We start from the raw sequence: 18,942 nt of genomic DNA on the forward strand, positions 1-18,942 counted from the left end.
ATTCTAGTCTTTTCAATATTTGATTTCAGAATCTTTTAACAATTTTTAATCCTCGATCTATTGCTTACACCAGTGTCGGACCATCCACTCTATTAGCTGCCCTCTAAGCTCCCGTCTCAAAGTAAACAAAGGGCCGGGGGTTCCATCTGGCTATAGCTTTCGACAGGGTCCGCTTCCCAGACAACCATCCGTCTACCTTGACATTCACCCGCATGACTTTTAATAAACGACGACTCCAACTCATCGCGCACGCTTTTGTATCTTGTTAATATTATTCGATTCACTCAGCATACGGTCTCTGCGCATTGCATTGATCCCAGGTCTCAGCATCAGCTTTGTTTAATCCGTTGTCTCCTCTGCCCGAGCAGCGTGAATCCAAATAACATCTAGGCAGTGCATGACGTCAACTCACAATGGCTGACGAAGGCGTTGCTGAGCATTATCAGGTCCTCGAGGAACTTGGCCGTAAGTATCAAGATTGGCAGTATCTCTCCACGTTAGCTGATGGTATCCTAGGTGGTAGTTTTGGCGTCGTCTACAAAGGCATTGAGAAAGCAACTGGCGAAACTGTCGCTATCAAACATGTAAGTCCGATCATTTCGGTTGCCTGGTACACGAGTTAACACACAACGTCAACAGATTGACCTTGAATCCAACGATGACGATATCCAAGATATCCAAGCCGAAATCGCTGTTCTGAGCACTTGCGCCAGCTCTTACGTTACCCAATACAAAGGCTCTTTTTTGCGAGGCCATAAGTTATGGATCGTCATGGAATATCTCGGCGGCGGATCCTGTTTGGACCTGGTATGTCTCTCCATAAAATACTCCGACACGAAGTCTCAACTGCTAACCGGGAATAGCTGAAACCCGCCAACTTCAGCGAAACGCACATTGCCATTGTTTGTCGCGAACTGCTACTGGGCATCCAATACCTTCACAATGAGGGCAAGATTCACAGAGATATCAAGGCGGCCAATGTTCTCTTATCCGAGACCGGCAAAGTCAAGCTTGCCGATTTTGGAGTTGCAGCCCAATTGACCAACATCAAATCGCAGCGAAACACTTTTGTCGGAACACCTTTCTGGATGGCCCCGGAGGTGATTCAGCAAGACGGCTATAGCTTCAAGGCTGACATTTGGTCTCTGGGTATCACAGCTATGGAGATGGCCAACGGCGAACCCCCATTGTGTCACATCCACCCCATGAAGGTCCTCTTTCACATCCCGAAAAATCCGGCTCCCCGTCTTGAGGGCAACTTTAGCAAAGATTTCAAGGACTTCATTGCACAGTGCCTCACCAAGGACTATGACCGTCGACCATCCGCAAAGGACCTACTACGCCACCGTTTCATCCGTAACGCGGGCAAGGTGGAGGCTCTGCAGGAACTCATTGCTCGTCGACAGATGTGGGACGCCAACCAAAACAGACAGAAGCATCCTATTTACTATCAAGAGACCCTTCAAACCATGACCCCTAAGGATGAGCAGCAGGAATGGGTCTTCGACACAGTGAAATCTGTCGCACCACCTCCTAAGAGGCCGACGATCAAGCAGCACCGAAAGCCCTCATCCATCTGGAATGCCGAGGAGGCGATGAAAAAGCTGGATGTCAAAGATGGTCCTCTTGGAGGAACCTCTCCCGCCCCGGGTACTGTCAGAAAGTCAACGGTCCGACGAGCACCGTCTTTAGCTCAAGAAACATCAATGCGGCCTGGTTCTCCCCGGGGTTCCATCGCTCCTAAGAGACCTCTCCAACCAGATATGTCGTTTGGCAATTCAGGATCGACTATGCGTCTTTTCAGAAGAGTCCCTTCAGATGGTTCAAATGGGAGTCAAGGGAACCGACCAGTCTCCCCCGACGATGTCTTCTGTGATGAGAACCTTCCCCGTCCTACCACAACTCCTGTTGAACCGTATGGTAAAGAGGCTGTACTGGGGAGACGCTTGTACAACAAAGCTGTGGAGCCTTCTCTGGCCGAGCTGCATGCTCAAACCTCAGCGATGCAGAAGCGAGAAGCGCTGGCCAAGTTATCTGATGCTTTCGCAGCCTTGGACGCAGTTGATCCTGAGGGGGCCTATCACCTTATGACGAGCATGGTATCATTAATCTCTCAAGACAACAAGCTCAGCGCAACGATCCTTCGACAGCCTGCTCAGAAGATTCCTGGTGACGGCACCCTGCAAGGTACTGTGGTTGTCAAGAACACCACCCCTGCGTCGAGTCCAACTAAACTCGTCATGGCTTCAAACAATCCTCATTTGCGCAGCCATCGACGCCGTCATGCTGATACTCCTACCATGTACGAGAAGAACTTTGACCCTGAGAAGCTGGCCACCGAGAACAAATATCCTGGTCAGGAGGCCAGATCTGGCATGGAGCATTGCAAACAGTTATCCGACGTGCTCTACTCACGTTGGGTAGACGGTCTTCGAATTCGTTGGCCCGCTGTCTGATTCTCAGGCGTGCTTAGCAGGGATGAACAATTTAACATGGCGGCATGACCTAAGGTAGGCGGCACTGCGCCTTACATGTTGTACGATTCGTATGCAGTTTCTTTTGCTACTCATTTTGCATTATTTGCCTTCCAGATGGAAGATAAAAGCGAGTCTTCGAGGAGCTTATTGGCAGCCGTATTTTCATCAGCATTTGACGACCCCGGTCTAGCATGACGCTCACGATATAACGATATGTCGCGGATGATTTCATTGACCTGGTCTACTAGTTTGGTTTTCCTGTTTTTCTGCGAGGTGCGTGGGGCGTTGTAAGGATTGCATTTAAGAACATGGATGGTACGGAGGCAACTCTTGTTTTAATCTTCATTACATTGCAGCTGTTTCGATATTGGCAGGTAGACAACTAGATGCAGGCACAGCCTAGACTTGTTAATTGAGCACCGTAAGAATCTGAGTATAGTCCGTCCACGATCTGTATCCAATAATTTAAGTGACCATGACGACCTTTCCTCAATGACTATAACGTGCACAAGTCAGCCCAACATTTATCAGGAAGCATCGCTGGGCCCAAGAGCCAACTTGATTCTCCAATTCTTGAACTCATCAGACAAGATATCGCCGTGACCTGTCTCCTCCACCTTGAATAGCTCGATTGTTGGTGACTGAGGCTCGCGTCTTATTCTCCAAACGCCCTCATCGTTTATGTTCTCTGTTAGCCCTTTTGATGAAGCAGATCAGCGATTGGTCCCATTCATAACTGAGAAGTAGGCTTACACTCTAAGAAAGTAGCGGCAAAGTTGACACACATATCGGCGTTCCATTTGGGATTCGGGTCGGCATTGACCATATCGGGAATACGATGCGTTTCCATTTCCCTTGCCTCGACTAGAATACCATCCTGCGTGCGAAAACCGACAACAATGCGTGGCACACCGAGAAGAAATGACTGTATCCAGTACTTCATGAGCTTACGTTTGAAGTTCTCCATGCCGCCTGGGTTGCGAATCTCGGCTGATGTCTTGAGTTCAACCCAGTTGATGGGGCTGCCCTTTTCTTCAGGTTTGGAATCCCAGACTGTGGAAATGTGAGTTGAGAATAGAGAACTGAAGGAGTTACTCACTGGCATCAACTTCGCCACCGAGACATAGGACAGATTTTCCGATGCCCGTTCGAACGACAGAACAATATTGGGCTTTGTTGTTGACGGCTTCGTTCTCTCGATTTTCGATGAAGTCGCGGGACGTTTCAGCCCATGGCGCTGGCAGAGTCGACAACGTTTCAAACTTGTATCCTAGATTACGATATGAGCAACCGTAACCTATATTCGAAACAGAGACGCATACCCCAAAACTGCATTACTTCTAATGGTGGTCCTCGTCTTCGTTTGTTGTTTCCCTCATTTGATCTGGAAGCAATCTTGTAGGCGTTGTTCTCCTCAATGAAGCTTCATAAATCAATTTCCGCATAAACATCCCTCGAACTCCTTAGACTTACATGCAATCCTGCGTGGTCGGCTTGTCAGTGGATTTGCTTTTGGAGACGGGTATATCATTTTGGACGTACTTGATACAAAGTGGCATTCATCTCGAAGCTATTCGTCGATAAGTCAATGGGGAAAAGAGAGCAGACCGCCGGGTGAGACCTACCCGTCCATCTGGTCAAAAGGTGCTGCCATAATCTATGCCTGTAGATTAGCTTGTGAAGGCAGACCATCCATGAGCAAAGAAGTCGAACCTTTGTCATCATGCCTCTCCATGTGACAATGTTGGCATCAATCTTCTTGCCTGTTTCTTGCTCGTGTGCAGCGATAGTCTTGAGGAGACTGTCAAGGTGATCGTCTCCGGTATCGTCCAACTTCTGAAATGTATCAAAGCCTTTGGAGAGGTCAGCCCCAAGCTGTGGTGTGTAATAGTACTTGAGAGATGAGTCGTCTAGGTGAAACTCATGGTTGTCGTCGTATGAGAAGCAGGCAAACTCCTGTGAAAGGTTTAGTATAAGCCAGAAGGATAGTTATAAAATGGCTCGATGTTTAGATATGCACCTTTGGTCTTTTGACAGGCTGACTTGCACCAGCAAAGCGGCCTATGGGTTGAACTGAAAAGCGCGCCGACATGATTCTCAATAGAGAAGACACCTGTCTCATACAACGACAATGGTATGGCGATGTCCAGGCACGGCTAATACGCGTAGCGTTTCTGAATAAGACGAGGGACAGAATTCGCGTGAAAGGCAGTATTTACTGTAACACTTCTGTCTTAATGTGTGTTGATGGAAGTCTGAACAAGGTGTGACGCTACTGCTCAGGTGTCCCGATCAAGTTCATGGGAATGGGGGTTTTAGTGGAGGCTTGCAGCGACCTTCCTGTGCCTTGCTTTAGCGCTTACACAAGCTCCAGGTTCAGGAGCCGCAACTTGACCACTAATACAAGTGCTCAATAGATACCAATTTACTTACTTACCAATTTGATCTTGCTTTGAGACATCAAGGCTACAAACAAGAGACTTATTATACGAGAATGCTAGATCACACAGTTACTGGATGCTTCGCTAGAAGGCCTAAGATAGATGCCTGCTTGCTTATGTTAAGACCAAACGATATGACACCAAGATAAGCTGCGTTGTTTGTGGTCAACTCTAGAGCAAATGTGAGAAATATCAAACGCCAGGCTCATTGTTTCCTATAATTGACGTTGAAAAGCTACATAATCGTTCGGACCGCGTCTCAAACGTCTCACTGGGCTTGATCAATCTTCCTGCTTGACCTGTGGCGCCCATGCCCAATCAAATATTTGATTCTTCGTTTCGTTTGCTGCCCTAGGATAGAAGAGGCACAAGTGAGGAATCACTTTCGGGGTGTGTGCAACACGGCTCCCAAAATTTCACGCCTGCTTGGGCCACCTACCTTAACTTAATCGCCTGAAGCGATTCTAAGACTTGGAAAAGCTTCACAACCAAAAATTGCGAGAAAGAAGGCACCTACCACCCTCACTTTACGCTTTCATCTATCTTATCCCATCTTATCTACCGTAACTTCATTTTAACTCTGAACTCTGAACTCTCTTCGATTTCTGTTTCTTGCCTCAACTCAACACCTGCACCTCGTGTAACTACACTCTCATCCACTGAAGCGCCCTGTCTTTCACCTGGGTCCCCTGTCCCTTCTTTCACTATTCTTGCGCCTCACGCCCCCAAGGTCCACTAGCTCGCCTTAGGACCCTGAGTTCTCACCCTGAACATACACTATCCTTGGCCTGACCATCACGTGCATTCTAGCGGGAATTGATCGACGACGTTCCCCAAAGCATTCCCCAAGCTGCTTCTGTTTAGCAGCCTTGCTCACAACCACGGCGCGCAACCATCGACTTATTCCAAGCGTTGACCGCTGAAGCCGGTCGCCGCAGGTCATCGTCGCTGGATAGATCTTATCGCAGCTTCGTTATTGCGCTGCATCTATTTGCCACGGCCGTGTGTTGCACTCCTGTGGCTTTGCGGGTTCGGCTCTCTAGCTATCATCCCACGTACGTTATACCAGCGTACCCATGGTGAGAACGCGCAAAGAAGAGAATCAATCCACAACAAACACACCCAGGACCTCATTAGAGCGCAAATCGAAAAGAAAAAGAAAAGGACAAGCCCAAGATAGTGAACCTGAACTTGTCCAACAGTCGCCTGCCAGAAAGCGCAGGAAGTTGGGCAAGAAGAAAGAGTGGTGGAACATTCGCCGGGTCATTAATGAAGAGTACTTAGCAAACCCCAACAGTGGTGAGATTAACCACCGGTGCCTTGTAGAGTGGGAAACTGACTCTGACGGTGAGACGTATGAGAACGAGTGGATTCCGGTTTGATGCCCTGTCAAGTTAATAAGACGAGATCACATACGCTAACAAATGCCTTAGTACAAGGATCTCAATGCTGAAGCATTAGAGGATTGGGAGAAAGAGAAACACAAGCGTGAAGCTCAACGTCGTGAGACAAGAAATCGGCGAGGACTTCGAGATCCTACACCTCGTCGGGGTAAATCCGAGACGCCTGTGGTTTGCAACAAACAAAAACAGCCAAAACTTGATGCATCGACTCATGACATATCTCGATTCGATTCTCACGAGCAAGACGTACAGCCAAACCGCAGTTCCAGGATTAAATCCGAAGAGCCTGTGCCTTCATTCATCTCTGCTTCATCTGTTGACGCTGAATCTGTGAGCTCCTACGAATTCTCAAGGGCACCTACTCAAGGAGTTGCTGTTGTGTTGAGTAAGCCTGACAACTTCGACCCATCTGAGTATCAGAGTGTCACTACTCAAAACAGCTCTCAAAGGATCACGGAACTTGAGGATGGTGACCAGCGAGTTACATTTGCATCACAACTAAGTCAAGACACCATCCCAGATTCCCAAGATTTATCCGGCAATTGGGACTATCAAGATTGCGAGAGCCAGCCTGCTGCTAGACCTGACTGTGTTCCAAGAAGTCCTGAAATACCCGAAGATCCATCATCTTTGGCCGAGGACAATCCTGGAAGCAACCGCCAAGTTCGAGAGGTTGTATGCCAGAAAGAGGTACACAATCGCGAATCCATCGCCAGGTCCCCGGAAAGGGAGGCCTTTCAGTCTGCCAACGCTCCTGTGGATCTGAAGACGGAGTATCCTGATTCCGAAAACCCTGAAGACAACCTGCCACCCACTGATTTTGGAGAGTTCACCGGCGCTGCTCATCATTTGGACGACCAGACCGAGGACATTCAGAGTCTCAAAGAGACCCACGATCTAGAAGGTGATAATACTGAGAACCGTACCACTACGAACAATCAGATATTAGACGGAGATAATCTTGGCTCGACCGGGGGTATTCGAGATATCTTATCGCCGGAAAACGAGAGTTTTGAAACCGCAAACTCTCAAGCTAGCCATTCCTCGAACAGCCGAGACTTGCCTGTCAATCAGGACCCAGACGGCCAAGATAGCGTCTCGGTTAACCAAGGTTCTGGGGACGGGCAGCGAGTGGTACAAGATCACGTCTTTGATTCTTCAAGTCGCCTTCCATTCGAAGAGGAGACTCTAGGTAGTCAGCAACCGGGTGTGAAGCGAAGTGCGCCAAGTCATCATCACCCCCCAAGGGATCGAGACGAAAGACCTGGACTGCAATTCGAAAAGGGCGACGTTAACCCCCAGCGCCCTGATAAACCAACTAGTGTGAGTGGCGTGGAAGATCTCTCCCAGGCACAGGTACTATCCTCCTCAAGCAAGGAGATTGATATCGTCGTTCCAGATTCACAGGGCGACTCGAGCCTATCCACCGACCTGAACATTATCACAGACAGGACTTCGACGCTTGTATCAAAGACCCAGGTCACCTCCCTTGCTTCACAGGCCGAAGTTGTTTCGGATTCGGCTGCGACTGGCTCGGACATCATACCGTCTCGTCAACCAGGCCACTCTCACCCTGCAACATCTGAGAGAGGGATCCTTCTTGATAGTTCTTTGCCCAGTGACCAAAGCATCCGGCACGTCGTAGGGGAGGCAGCTGCATCTCTACGAAGTTCTCCGGGTCCATACAGGACACAGAAGCCCCAAATATACTATTCTCAACCCCAAGGGTTGTACGGCTCCTTAGGCATATCGAGCTCTCTCTCTTCCGCGGCTGGGACTCTCAACAAGACTGCTCGCCCAAGAGCCACAATCGAAACTCAAGCGAGTCAGGAGGAAACTTTTGAAGCGTCGCAGCTTTCTAAATCCCAACCCGAGAAAAACAGTGTTTCCGGTCAAAGAATAGGCTCCAGCCAGAGATCGCCTTCTCCCACAACCATTGCAAAGACCGATAGCGTACTTAGCAAGTCTAAGACCGGTAGCGACTCTAAAGGGCTTGAAAAGCCTCGATTGACTTCAAAACAAAAAATGGAGCGCCCAGGTTCACAAACACGGGATTCAGCTGTCGATGAGCTAAAAAGCTACATCGATTTCGGCAGGGACTCGGCGTTGACACATGTTGGTGATTCTCTCGAAGAGAACCCGGGTGGGACGCCTTATGAAGCAATCACCGATGAAGAACCGGTTCCTGGTGCCAGCGCAAGTAGCCATGCTGCTGTACTTCAGTCTCAGCCAGTTTACTCTATGGATCCCTGGAAACCACAAGCTCTAGGAACCAACTCCGACACCCCTGTGTCTTCAATAGCGCCGGCAGCCATTATGGCGGACCCTTCCACCACTGCAGTTGCCAGGATGCGAGAAGAGCTTAGTAGGAGATTTGCTGAATCAGACGTATCCCTCACCCGTTCTATTATTAGCCAAGATGAGGAAGATAGCCTGCTCCCTGCAACGATTTCTCCCACAGTCATCAGTATAGTGAATGAACCAGTTGCGTCAACTCACACCTTGAACTTTCCCAACCAGGGTTCAGTGCCCACTGAAGTTGAAAGTTCAGGGCACTCTATTACCATGGGGCAAGTTCCTGTCGAACAAGTTTCTGATGTACTGTCAGAATCTTCAGAGCAGAACGACTTTTACGTGCAAACGAAAGTCACTCTCCCGATGCAGGCGAGCAGGCGTTCTTACTATGGAGAGGTAATAGAGGATCACAAAGACGAAATTCAAGCCTTTAGCCGCTGCTTCACTGGCGAGACTCCCGAAGAGCCCAGTGAAGAACTCATTAAAAAGATCGACAGTCTTTTCTACAGGCTCTTCGAGATTTGCGACTATCCCCAGGATGTCATTGGTAGTGTTCTTGAGACGCTACCCAGCTCTGAGCTCGCCAGATACTGTTGTGATGCCAATCCCAAATTCAGTTTCTTATTTGAACTGATGGCTGCACTAGACGGGAAAGAAAAGGAAATTCTGATTGTGGTTGGTACCAAGGAACTGATGCGACTACTTTTTAAACTTGCTGAAGCAGCAAAGGTTGAATGCTCGGCAGAAAACATTAACCAGCATGCCAAGTTTGCTTCGTTTGCAAGAATCAGTATTGCCTTGACCAGCGAAGACTTCGACCCTTTTAGCTTCGACGTCATTATAGGCTATGACTTTTATTATCCGAGTTCGTTGATCGCCAGGCAGTTATGCGACAATACTGTTCGGAAGTCGCCGCTAGTGCTACGACTCGTGACAACGTATTCGATTGAGCATGTATATGGTCCTTTGGATGGCGCAACAGCACTCGAGGTCAAGAACGCAATTCTCGCATCTACTGTAAGTGCAAGCCGGTATCTCGAAGAACCAGAACGAGGTTACTATGAACCCCACGAAGTCGCAGAGATATTTGCAAATTATTTCAATGGAATTACCGACACCTTGAATTGGGAGCCTCAGGGTATCCCGGATGACGTTCTTGACATCTTCGAGAATCCGGGGACACAGACCCAGCTACCTTTTACAGGAGACGCCTTATATGGAAATGACTTGAAGCGGAAGCATGTAAGTATCGACTTGTATCTTGAAGCTCATATTGCTGATCACCCTCAGTTTAACGACGAAGGCGATGGTGATGCTAAACGAATGCGCACTCTTCCACTTCGCGATCTGCCGACTGACACCAACAATCCTCCTATGCCCATTGCAGTCCGCCAGATGCTCGAAAGTGCTTCCCTTGGAAGCGGGACCAGGGACAGAAAAGCAATGATTTCAGTGCCTTTGGTAACTCTGGAGACAATCCAGGAGCAGGTAAGCACCATGGAAATGAGTGATGTGACAGTATCTAAATTGTTCTAGATCGACGAATACAAGCGACAAACTGCGCAAGCAGGCGAAGTTGAAGTAGAACTCAAAAGCTACATCAGCAGACTCGACAAAGAATTGAAGGACCATCGGAAGACCTTGAGTAAGATTGAGTCTTCTAATCGTGCTGCTCTTCAAGATCGAACCGTGGCTGAAAGGGAGAGGCTCCGAACCGAGGGTGTTGCGACAGCTGCCGCAAAGGTTGCTCAGAAGGAGAAAGAGAAGCAACAACAGCGAATTGATGAACTCGAATCAGTCATTGCGCGTCTCAACCAAAATCCTGAGTTAGCCAAGAGGGAGGAGGCATTGAGCGAGGTCAAAGGGCAACTGCAGCTCTCGGAAAGTAGGCGAACGAGCGCCTTGAGCGACGTGGATTTCATGAAAAGTCGGTACCAGGATGTCGACGCTCAAGCTTTGAGATTGGCAAATGAGAACAAATCATTGAAGATCCAAAACGAAGAGTTGGAGCAAAAGGCATCAGAGAACTTGCGTGCCATTCACGCACAGAATGTTGCTATAGAACGTCAAGAACTCTTGGAACAAATCGCCAGCCTCCAAGCACAGCTCCAGCAACGAGACGCTGAGCTATATAATGCCAATCAGAGACTGGCCAGTGTTTCAAATGGCCGTAACACTCGGGGCGGTAGCATGCCTCGCAGCCCTCGTGTCCCAAGTGGAATGAGCCCACGACCCCGGGCAGCATTCTCTGCTAGTCGAGGGACGAGCCCTATCGGCCCTGGTCAACCATTCGTGGGACAACAGGCAGGAAATGGAAGATGGAATCACTTACAATAAGAGCTACAGAAGGCAGATGTATGAGAGTATGATGATACCAATCCTTTATATGTTAGGGCTATCATGGTATTTGGCGTATGGGACCGGAAGTTGGGAATGCAGAGCCTCTACCCCAGTATACAATGAACATCTATTTGAGACGTATAGAAGTTTGACCTGTGCTTCTCGTGAATGCCGAAGACAATACTGACTTGCGAAAATTTGTCATCGCAGGGGATTTTGTACATCAAGCCTTCTTTGACGTAAGTCCCCAAGTAGTATAGCTTCAGTCAAGGTGGAGGATAAGTCACTCAAGTGGATGAACAACGAACTTCAGATATACAAAAAACTCTCAACATTGGAGGAGATTAGCAAAGAGCAAGCGTCGCCAAGTCGCACTTAAGGCTATAACACAATCGATTTGGGGCTGCCACAACCAAACTCCCCCGTCTACCTCTTGGGTCTGAAATTCTCTTCCGTTTCGGCCAACATCCAGTATACACAAGGCTCAGAACACTGAGACCAGGGGACAATCTACTTTTCCTCAGGGTACAGCTCCTCCTTGAGCAACACACCAAGCTCTTCTCGAAGGGGCTTGAGTTCCTCAAGGTACTGCTCGTACTGGCCCTTGTTCTCAACCTTGGTCTTGATACCTAAAGAGCAACAGTTAGTAATGTGGTTAGGTTGGTGAATTCCCTTGCGAGTCGTCGATGGTTTTCAGCAAGCACGGTTCGCATCGAGTTGGGGTCACTGCGCTGATATAACTCAAGAAGGGCAATTTAGACGCTGCCGATCCATCGGTCGGGTGGACGACAACAAAGTGGAATTGATTGACAAAATTTCGTACCTTCGAAGATGCGGACGGCAGTGCCGAAGTCGTTAACCCTTCGGGCGGCTTTAAGGGCGGCAGCGATCACCGAGGGGGCAGGGACGAGATCGTAAGCGAAGGCGTTGTTGAGGTTGCGCTGTGGTTTGGTGATAAGCCAAAGTCATACGACATTTTCGGGAGCCGGCCGGAGAGCAGCGAGCTCTACCCCGTGGGGCTAACATACCTGAAGCTCGAAAACGTCTTGAACACCATCAAACTCCTTCTCGAACCTGCAGAGAGTGGTGGTTTAGCAATTGAGTCCCGCAAGAAACCTGTGCGGCTGCATTGGAAAGTATTCGGGCGAAATCGCGTGGGGACAGAGCTCTAGGCGGGCGTTGCGGCATCTTTTTCCCACAGCCGCAAGACAACCACGCAAAGGCCCCAATCCTCCCAGCCAATTTGCGACACCTTTCCACAGCACAGAAAACCGATGTTCCAAGCAGACGGCAGGCCATTGGGTATTAGGAGTGATCCTACCTGGCAGAGAACTCCTCAAAGGTCTCCTCGGCGTGCTCGCTTCGTCGGGGAATCGAGGTGGTGAAGTGGGCAACGGCCGAGCGGGCAACCAGGGGCTGGACGGCAGGTCGAATGGGAGCAGCGCGAACGCTACGGGCGACACGAATGAAGGCAGACATGTTGGAGAGGAGAGGCGTCTGTTGTCGGAGACTGGTGATGTCTGTTGTCGGAGACAAGTCGTGTATTGGTAGAGGTAGTGGGCTGGCTTTTTCCGGCTCGGGTGATGACTGCAGAGTTGTTTGGGCGAGAGGATGGGCTGAGGATTGATGACTAAGGCGAGGCTAGACCAGATTGCGTAGTTGTGGGCTATAGTGCGAATTGTGGTGCAGGTTCACAGTAGGGCAAGACTTTTGATGGAAGTGACAGTGTATGTACTGTACTTCGACGAGCTTACTTCCAGTTAGCTTCCATTCGTCATTGCCACATGGACCTGGCACGGTAGTTCAATTGATCATGGCAGCTGAATAAAGTAGAAACTGACGATAGCTTCGTGCCACACACGTTAAGGCTATAGAACTTAGTATTCTGGAGCAAGAGTCTTCCAAAATAACTCGAACTTGGCTTAATCCAGTCAACTGTAACGTCCTGCGCTCTATCGGCAAGGCTGTCTTCGGTGACAGGGAATTGGAACGTGAAGACCACCAATAGTTGAACTGGCATTGAAATTATTACGGCACCCACCATTTGATTGACAGCTGCGAGGTAGCCACACCTTAAGACACAAGCACCGCCACACCGTAGCCACAAGTGACACAAGCTTCTAAGTTTGAGATGAAGGTGATGTGAATTGAGCAATCAGTTAAGCGAAACCTTGATCAAGATTCTTACATAGGCTTTTAGTTTAGCTCAGAGGAACCGTGCTGAGATTCGTTGAAGTATTGATCGATCCGGGCATGGGGGAATCGCCGATATTTGTATGAAACCTTGGTTCGAAATTACAACGACGAAGGATTTGCAGTAAGCCAACTATCTATATTGCGAGGATCGAGTTGCTCAATCTCTCCAGCCTTGTGCTTTCGAGTAGTTGTTATTATTTTTCAGTCTCACTATGAGCGAATCAAGCTTGCAAATGCCATGTGACAACCTTGCATTATGTCGTCGTGATACGATGTACGGATATTAATGCCATTGTCTAACGGGCTTTTATCCCGGAGTTTGACATAGCCAATGAGTTTCAACCAGGCTACACCATTCGGTCATCACCGCAGTCTTGGCATCCAGTAAGCCTCGGGACACGATCTCACAGGCACAGGCACAGCAGAGTCAGACAAGTGTAATAAGCAACGGTTGAGCACAAGCCTCAGGGGACATCATTAGCATATTGTGTGGTTATGGCATTTCATAAATCACGTGTAGTCTCTAAACATCTTCGTTTCATTGGTGCATCCGGAGAACCCGGCATATTCACATGTAATTGCAGTGTGGAGTGAATCCTCATCTCGGGCATGCATGCGCGTGTGGTGCTTCCTCCTGTGAGCGCGTGCCATGTTTTTTCAAAAGGAATTAGAAAACAGTAGCCAAAAACGCACGAGCCTGGCCAATTCTTGGTACCCGGGGCGGGCCTGTTGGTGAATAAGATATACGCATGGCAATTGGGTGAATTCTCGAGATGCCCCCTACAAGATGTACTAGTGGCACCTCGATGGAAGGAAAGTGCGGTGCCAGGTGCCACTTTCACTTTACTGCTACAGCGTCCGCGGCAGCCGGAGATCCAACCTGCCCGGTAAAAGTGCGATTGAGGGAAGGTAGCGGTGCGGATTGAAATTTCCCCTTTTTGATGCGCCATCCTCCTCTGGCTCTCCCTCAATTAAAACTCTACTCTCCTTCTCCCCTTTTATCTCCTTTTTAATTCTACGCATTCCCACAGTCGCCGTTTACCTGGCTTCTTCTTTAAACCATTTCATCTCTCCGGAGAACCTTCTTCTTCTTGTCATTCCTTGTCAGTCTTTACTTATTCGTCTTTAACGTGTCCTTCCCGCGCCATTGGCTCTGTCGCGTCTTCGAAAAAAAAAGCCACGTCGAATACGTAACTCGGCTACTCCAAATCCCCTACTTAATAAACGGTCCCGCGGTCAACAATTGTGTCGGTTTCAACGTACAATTCGCCCATCATGTCTGCGTCTCCCGCTACTTTCTACGAGCAGCTTCCCCTGCCAACCATCGACCGGCCTTTTGGCGTTCACCTGTGGCCCATCTTTGACAAGGCATTCACTGCTGTTGTCGGCTACTCTGCCAATGACTTCAAGTTTGTGCCTTTCGAGACCCCCATGTCAACTCTCAAGTCGACTTCGATCTTTATCGTTATCTACTATGCCATCATCTTCGGTGGTCGCGAATGGATGCGCAACCGTGAGCCCTTCAAGCTCAAGGGTCTCTTCCTCATCCACAACCTCTACTTGACTCTGATCAGCGGTACTCTCTTGGCTCTCTTCGTTGAGCAGCTTCTTCCCACCGTTGTCCGTGGCGGCATCTTCCATGCTATCTGCGATGCCGAGGGTGGCTGGACTCAGCCCCTTGTGGTCCTGTACTACGTAAGTATCCAGCAAAAATTGACATGCACTCCCAACTGACAATTGCGACAGCTCAACTACCTCACCAAGTACCTGGAGCTCCTTGATACCGTCTTCCTGTTCCTCAAGAAGAAGCCTCTGAGTATGTATTTGTTCCCAGTGCGACTTTTACAAGCTAACATTTACCAGCCTTCCTCCACTGCTATCACCATGGCGCCACCGCCTTCCTTTGCTACACTCAGCTCATCGGTTCCACCTCCGTCTCTTGGGTTCCCATCGTCTTGAACCTGCTCGTTCACGTCGTCATGTACTGGTACTACTTCCAGAGCGCTCGTGGTGTCCGTGTTTGGTGGAAGGAGTGGGTTACCCGTCTCCAGATCATCCAGTTCGTCATTGATCTCGGCTTCATCTACTTCGCCTCTTACACCTACTTCACCTCGACCTACTTCCCCTGGATGCCCAACGCTGGAAAGTGCTCTGGCGAGGAGTTTGCTGCTTTCTCTGGTATCATTACCATCAGCTCTTACCTCGTTCTGTTCATCTCCTTCTACTTCGCCACCTACAAGAAGCAGGGCAAGGCTCCTACCGGCCGACAGAGTCTCCGACGCATGTCTCAGGCTCCTCTTCCCGACCCTCATCTGGTCCAGACTACTCCTGTCAAGAAGTCCAACGGTGCCACCGCCACTGGCTCCAAGACCAACGGCTCAGTTCGATCCCGCAAGGCCTAAATGTCTGGCTAAGACTATGTCGAATCGGCACAAAGGTATTCGAATGAGTACATCGGCCTATATTGATATATTCTCATTTTGGTAACGACTGCATAATGCTACGCGAGCATTCGAGCCATTCTCGCGTTGGAGTTCGATCTGGATTGATCTCAGCGGCTTCATTACGTATATAAAACAATTTGGAGATTCGCTTTTTTCTGAAAAATGGGCGGCTCGGTTGGTTTCGAAGCTGAGATCTGCTATGAATAATAGTCTTTATGTGGGTAGCGATAATGATGGAGGGTGTTGACGATGCTTCTCACGGTTTTGAGTTTACAGGGCGAACACGGGGCATTTGAAAGGACGGGCATGGTTATTGGGACACAAGTCTCGGCCGACTTTGAGCGGCCCCAGGCTACGACGATCTATCTAGAACCCTTGTAATCAATTTCTCAGCTATGTATGATAGAATTATTAATTCTCTCAGTTGTTGAGCCTGAGAGATAAATGAGCCAATTGAGGATCACTCACTTCATTGTTCTTGTAACACTTGGAGAACCTCGAGCTAATGTGTGATTCGTGATTCATGCTACTAGATGAAGCAGATATTCAATATGGGTATTAACAAGTAATTGGTAGTTTGTCATACATTCCATCTGGAAGGGTTAAGAGGCAAGCTATTAGCTTGCACTACTAGGTCACGAATTTACTTCGAAGGTACATAAGACATCGACACATCGATAACAAATAAGCTTAATGTTTAGTCCGTTCCTTTTAATATAAACTTTAGTGTCGTTCTCCCTTGTGGCCTTATCGTAACTCAAACCATTGTCCTTGAGATGGTGAGCTTGGAATTGTGTTCTTAGTGTCCACATCCACTGCATATGCTGGACCTACAAATGTGTAGCGATCCGTTGCATCTGGCCTCAGGACTACTGGCTCTTTATATCCCCAGAGAATGCAAAGCCTATCTCCTTCAAGAACGTCAAAATCAACTGCACCCAAGTATCCCCGATTTGTCTCGAAGAATGTGTAGTTGTAGAGTATTGGCATGATTCCTGACACAGCTTCTCTTCGTCTTTCGAGACTCCAGGAGCTGAGTTCTTCAAGGACATTAAGTCTGACTTTCAAGGGAGCCAGGTCTGATGGAGAAAAAGCCATGTTGAGAAGATCATGATCCCAATTTGAGCTCCAGGTTTTTGTGACAGTTTGGGACTCGGACATATTGAAATAGGTGATCAGCATGGCTAGATTCATAGCATTACCGACAAGATCCTGAGAGACATTTTTGGATTTGTCCATGGATATCAGCCTGATAATAGCCTGGGCAGCCGGAATCCCTGTAACATACTGTGAATTGCGCGTGGTGAAAGAGTTCGCGAAGGACATGAACGATGCCAAGATCTCTGGATCAGAATCGTGACGGCAGTTTGTGGACAAAGTGATATGTCCCATATCTTTACCCCAACTGAACAGGCTATGTGTTTCTTCGACAACGTAAGGGTAGCTTGCACGATGAGCGGGAGATGAAGTCGGCTCACCTTCATTGGGTGAGCGAAAATTGCTGGCACTATAACACCAGGGTGATGAAGCTTCCCTCTTCTTTCTGTAGTTGGGAACCCAGCTTGGCAGATCTGAGTGGCCATATTTCCCAGTGCCTGCGAGGGACAAAAATGCAAGAGGACTGTGGACATGCGTAGTTTGTTGTGTGCGTGCAGCTTTCAGCCAGCCTGCCATGTACTTGGTATAGACTTGTGAGGTCGTGTTCTTAGGACTATAGTCAGGAGTAATCAGTATTCCAGAAACTCCGAGAAGGCCATAGATATAATCTCGATCATCGGTGGCCTGTAAATTAGCTGCAAAAGTCGACACAGCCCACCCTTTGAAGCCATCTGGATCCGGTATCTTGGGACGTGCTTGCGCAAGGAATAACCATGAGATCTTCCCCCATGACATTGGGTTGCTGAGAAGGTTTCATGCTGCGTCTGGTAGAAACTCGGGCTTCTTGTCATTGGCAACAGAAATTACACTTTGGGGAGTATCACGAAGCATAGACCAAGAAAGATTAGCCTCTCCTGGACTGATGAAGACGAGTTGATTTGCGAGAACGATTTCTTGGAATATCCAAACTCGTTGCCAATATTGGTGTTGCAAGAAGTCGGCTACAGCAGACCAAGGGTCATTCAAGTGGTTGTTTGGTAAGTCGGGTCCTCGGTCGATACAAAGCATAGGATGGCGCCGCAACCATTCAAGATCGAAGTTTGTCTTATAAGGAGCATTTTCCTTGGGCGTATTCTCATATATGTCCTTCTTAATTGTTTTGATAGTTTCAAAAGCAAGAGAATAATCTTTTGGGCCGACCCAGGCAAACGTGACATGGGCGCGTTGGAAGATACGACGCATGAGTTGAACTTGTTGAGATCTCTCATCAAGATCGTTCTGGTTGATACAAATCGCATCAGCCCAAAGATATCTGACATGTGACTGTGATCGGAAAGAGTCATCGCTTAAGACGCAGAGAAAGGCTGAAGCTAAGTTGTCCGGGATTTTGACGGTGTTTCCTTTGATAGTGACCTGGCCATATTTTTCGGGATCGCCCCAGAGATAGGACAGTGCCGCATACTTGGGTTCATCGTCGAGAGATACAGTGACAAGTTCGAATTCAGAGGAGGCGTTTGGTGGTATTTTGAGGAGTCTAATTTCTGATGTCCTAGGGTTAAGAGGTTTGTATAAGCCTGAAGATGCTTGGCATATGGATTGTGAGAATAATCGACGAGTGAGGGAGCGGGTAGGGATTTGTAAAAAGCGGCGCATGATTGAAAAAACGGGCAATGAAACGATCTCATGGTCGAATTATGAACATGCTACGAGAGACTTTGGATGAGAGCATAACCTTCAAATGATTGAATGCCCTGCCCACGGCTACCTCGACACAGCCCCCTAGTAGAGGAAGCCTAAGATGCCTTGAAGATATCGATGTTGGGTAGAAGTTACACATTCTCAGTTTGGTGGTCTGTATCAAAACACGGATGCTAAAATCTTTTCGAAAAAGCTAGTTGACGGTGAACGTGTCTATTCAGTCCAGTAGAGTTGTGTCAGTCGTTAGCCAAGACCTGCCAGCATCTTCAGTTCTTCAACACACCATCACCAGATAAAACGCGACCAGTTGACGTCATGTTCAGGGTCCAAATTAAGCAAAAGCAAAGCAAAAGCATACACGAACAGTCAGCGATCCAATTTAATTCATGACTACCGACGAAATGCGTTGGTTTGCCAAGTTAAAGACATGGGTTGTGAGCCCATGTTTGCTATAAAAGTAACCCATTGGCTGCACATGCGAGAAATCCTACAGCTATCACAAACAGAGGAAAGAGAGACGCAAGGCAACACAATACAACGCAGTCAGGCA

At 48.4% G+C, this 18,942-nt stretch overlaps 6 protein-coding genes across 6 annotated transcripts; 3 read left to right on the top strand and 3 right to left on the bottom strand.

Annotated features, from left to right (window-relative positions):
* Positions 1 to 413: 413 nt before the first annotated feature.
* On the top strand, positions 414 to 2,456 carry FOBCDRAFT_290544 (kinase-like domain-containing protein; the record flags this gene model as incomplete). Its single annotated transcript, XM_031177143.2, has 4 exons — positions 414 to 465; positions 517 to 584; positions 640 to 807; positions 864 to 2,456. The coding sequence occupies 4 exons, from the start codon at positions 414 to 416 to the stop codon at positions 2,454 to 2,456; spliced, it is 1,881 nt and encodes a 626-aa protein (XP_031048276.2).
* Positions 2,457 to 3,004: 548 nt separating this feature from the next.
* FOBCDRAFT_290545 (RAI1 like PD-XK nuclease-domain-containing protein) lies at positions 3,005 to 4,569 on the bottom strand (the record flags this gene model as incomplete). The annotated part of the gene is made up of 9 exons (XM_031177144.3): positions 3,005 to 3,174; positions 3,231 to 3,530; positions 3,577 to 3,747; positions 3,800 to 3,900; positions 3,951 to 3,958; positions 4,020 to 4,047; positions 4,103 to 4,134; positions 4,191 to 4,433; positions 4,498 to 4,569. 9 exons carry the CDS (start codon positions 4,567 to 4,569, stop codon positions 3,005 to 3,007), a joined length of 1,125 nt encoding a protein of 374 aa, XP_031048277.3.
* Positions 4,570 to 5,778: 1,209 nt separating this feature from the next.
* Positions 5,779 to 11,121, top strand: FOBCDRAFT_157496 (uncharacterized protein). The gene is made up of 4 exons (XM_031177146.3): positions 5,779 to 6,294; positions 6,352 to 9,858; positions 9,907 to 10,104; positions 10,153 to 11,121. Exons 1-4 carry the CDS (start codon positions 5,995 to 5,997, stop codon positions 10,951 to 10,953), a joined length of 4,806 nt encoding a protein of 1,601 aa, XP_031048279.2. The 5' UTR covers positions 5,779 to 5,994; the 3' UTR covers positions 10,954 to 11,121.
* Positions 11,122 to 11,215: 94 nt separating this feature from the next.
* Positions 11,216 to 12,594, bottom strand: FOBCDRAFT_218904 (cytochrome c oxidase subunit VA-domain-containing protein). Its single transcript, XM_031177148.3, has 4 exons — positions 12,278 to 12,594; positions 11,985 to 12,030; positions 11,780 to 11,897; positions 11,216 to 11,585 (listed from the first exon to the last, which is right to left on the bottom strand). The coding sequence occupies exons 1-4, from the start codon at positions 12,433 to 12,435 to the stop codon at positions 11,467 to 11,469; spliced, it is 441 nt and encodes a 146-aa protein (XP_031048281.1). The 5' UTR covers positions 12,436 to 12,594; the 3' UTR covers positions 11,216 to 11,466.
* Positions 12,595 to 14,427: 1,833 nt separating this feature from the next.
* Positions 14,428 to 15,554, top strand: FOBCDRAFT_271387 (GNS1/SUR4 family-domain-containing protein; the record flags this gene model as incomplete). The annotated part of the gene is made up of 3 exons (XM_031177150.2): positions 14,428 to 14,847; positions 14,899 to 14,968; positions 15,016 to 15,554. The coding sequence occupies 3 exons, from the start codon at positions 14,428 to 14,430 to the stop codon at positions 15,552 to 15,554; spliced, it is 1,029 nt and encodes a 342-aa protein (XP_031048283.2).
* Positions 15,555 to 16,343: 789 nt separating this feature from the next.
* Positions 16,344 to 18,434, bottom strand: FOBCDRAFT_317337 (heterokaryon incompatibility protein-domain-containing protein; the record flags this gene model as incomplete). Its single annotated transcript, XM_059611995.1, has 2 exons — positions 17,530 to 18,434; positions 16,344 to 17,496 (listed from the first exon to the last, which is right to left on the bottom strand). The coding sequence occupies exons 1-2, from the start codon at positions 18,345 to 18,347 to the stop codon at positions 16,344 to 16,346; spliced, it is 1,971 nt and encodes a 656-aa protein (XP_059464488.1). The 5' UTR covers positions 18,348 to 18,434.
* Between the last annotated feature and the right edge of the window lie 508 nt (positions 18,435 to 18,942).

Source organism: Fusarium oxysporum, chromosome III (assembly GCF_013085055.1).
Source record: "Fusarium oxysporum Fo47 chromosome III, complete sequence".
Lineage (NCBI taxonomy): Eukaryota > Fungi > Ascomycota > Sordariomycetes > Hypocreales > Nectriaceae > Fusarium > Fusarium oxysporum.

Excerpts from the sequence above, each read along its gene's own strand:
- FOBCDRAFT_157496 (XM_031177146.3), top strand. The coding sequence starts at position 5,995 with ATGGTGAGAACGCGCAAAGAAGAGAATCAATCCACAACAAACACACCC. Across the intron at positions 9,859-9,906 it reads ATGACTTGAAGCGGAAGCAT|TTTAACGACGAAGGCGATGG; the intron begins GTAAGTATCGAC and ends GATCACCCTCAG. Across the intron at positions 10,105-10,152 it reads TGGAGACAATCCAGGAGCAG|ATCGACGAATACAAGCGACA; the intron begins GTAAGCACCATG and ends AAATTGTTCTAG.
- FOBCDRAFT_218904 (XM_031177148.3), bottom strand. The coding sequence starts at position 12,435 with ATGTCTGCCTTCATTCGTGTCGCCCGTAGCGTTCGCGCTGCTCCCATT. Across the intron at positions 12,031-12,277 it reads TTTGAGGAGTTCTCTGCCAG|GTTCGAGAAGGAGTTTGATG; the intron begins GTAGGATCACTC and ends CACTCTCTGCAG. Across the intron at positions 11,898-11,984 it reads AAGACGTTTTCGAGCTTCAG|CGCAACCTCAACAACGCCTT; the intron begins GTATGTTAGCCC and ends ACCAAACCACAG.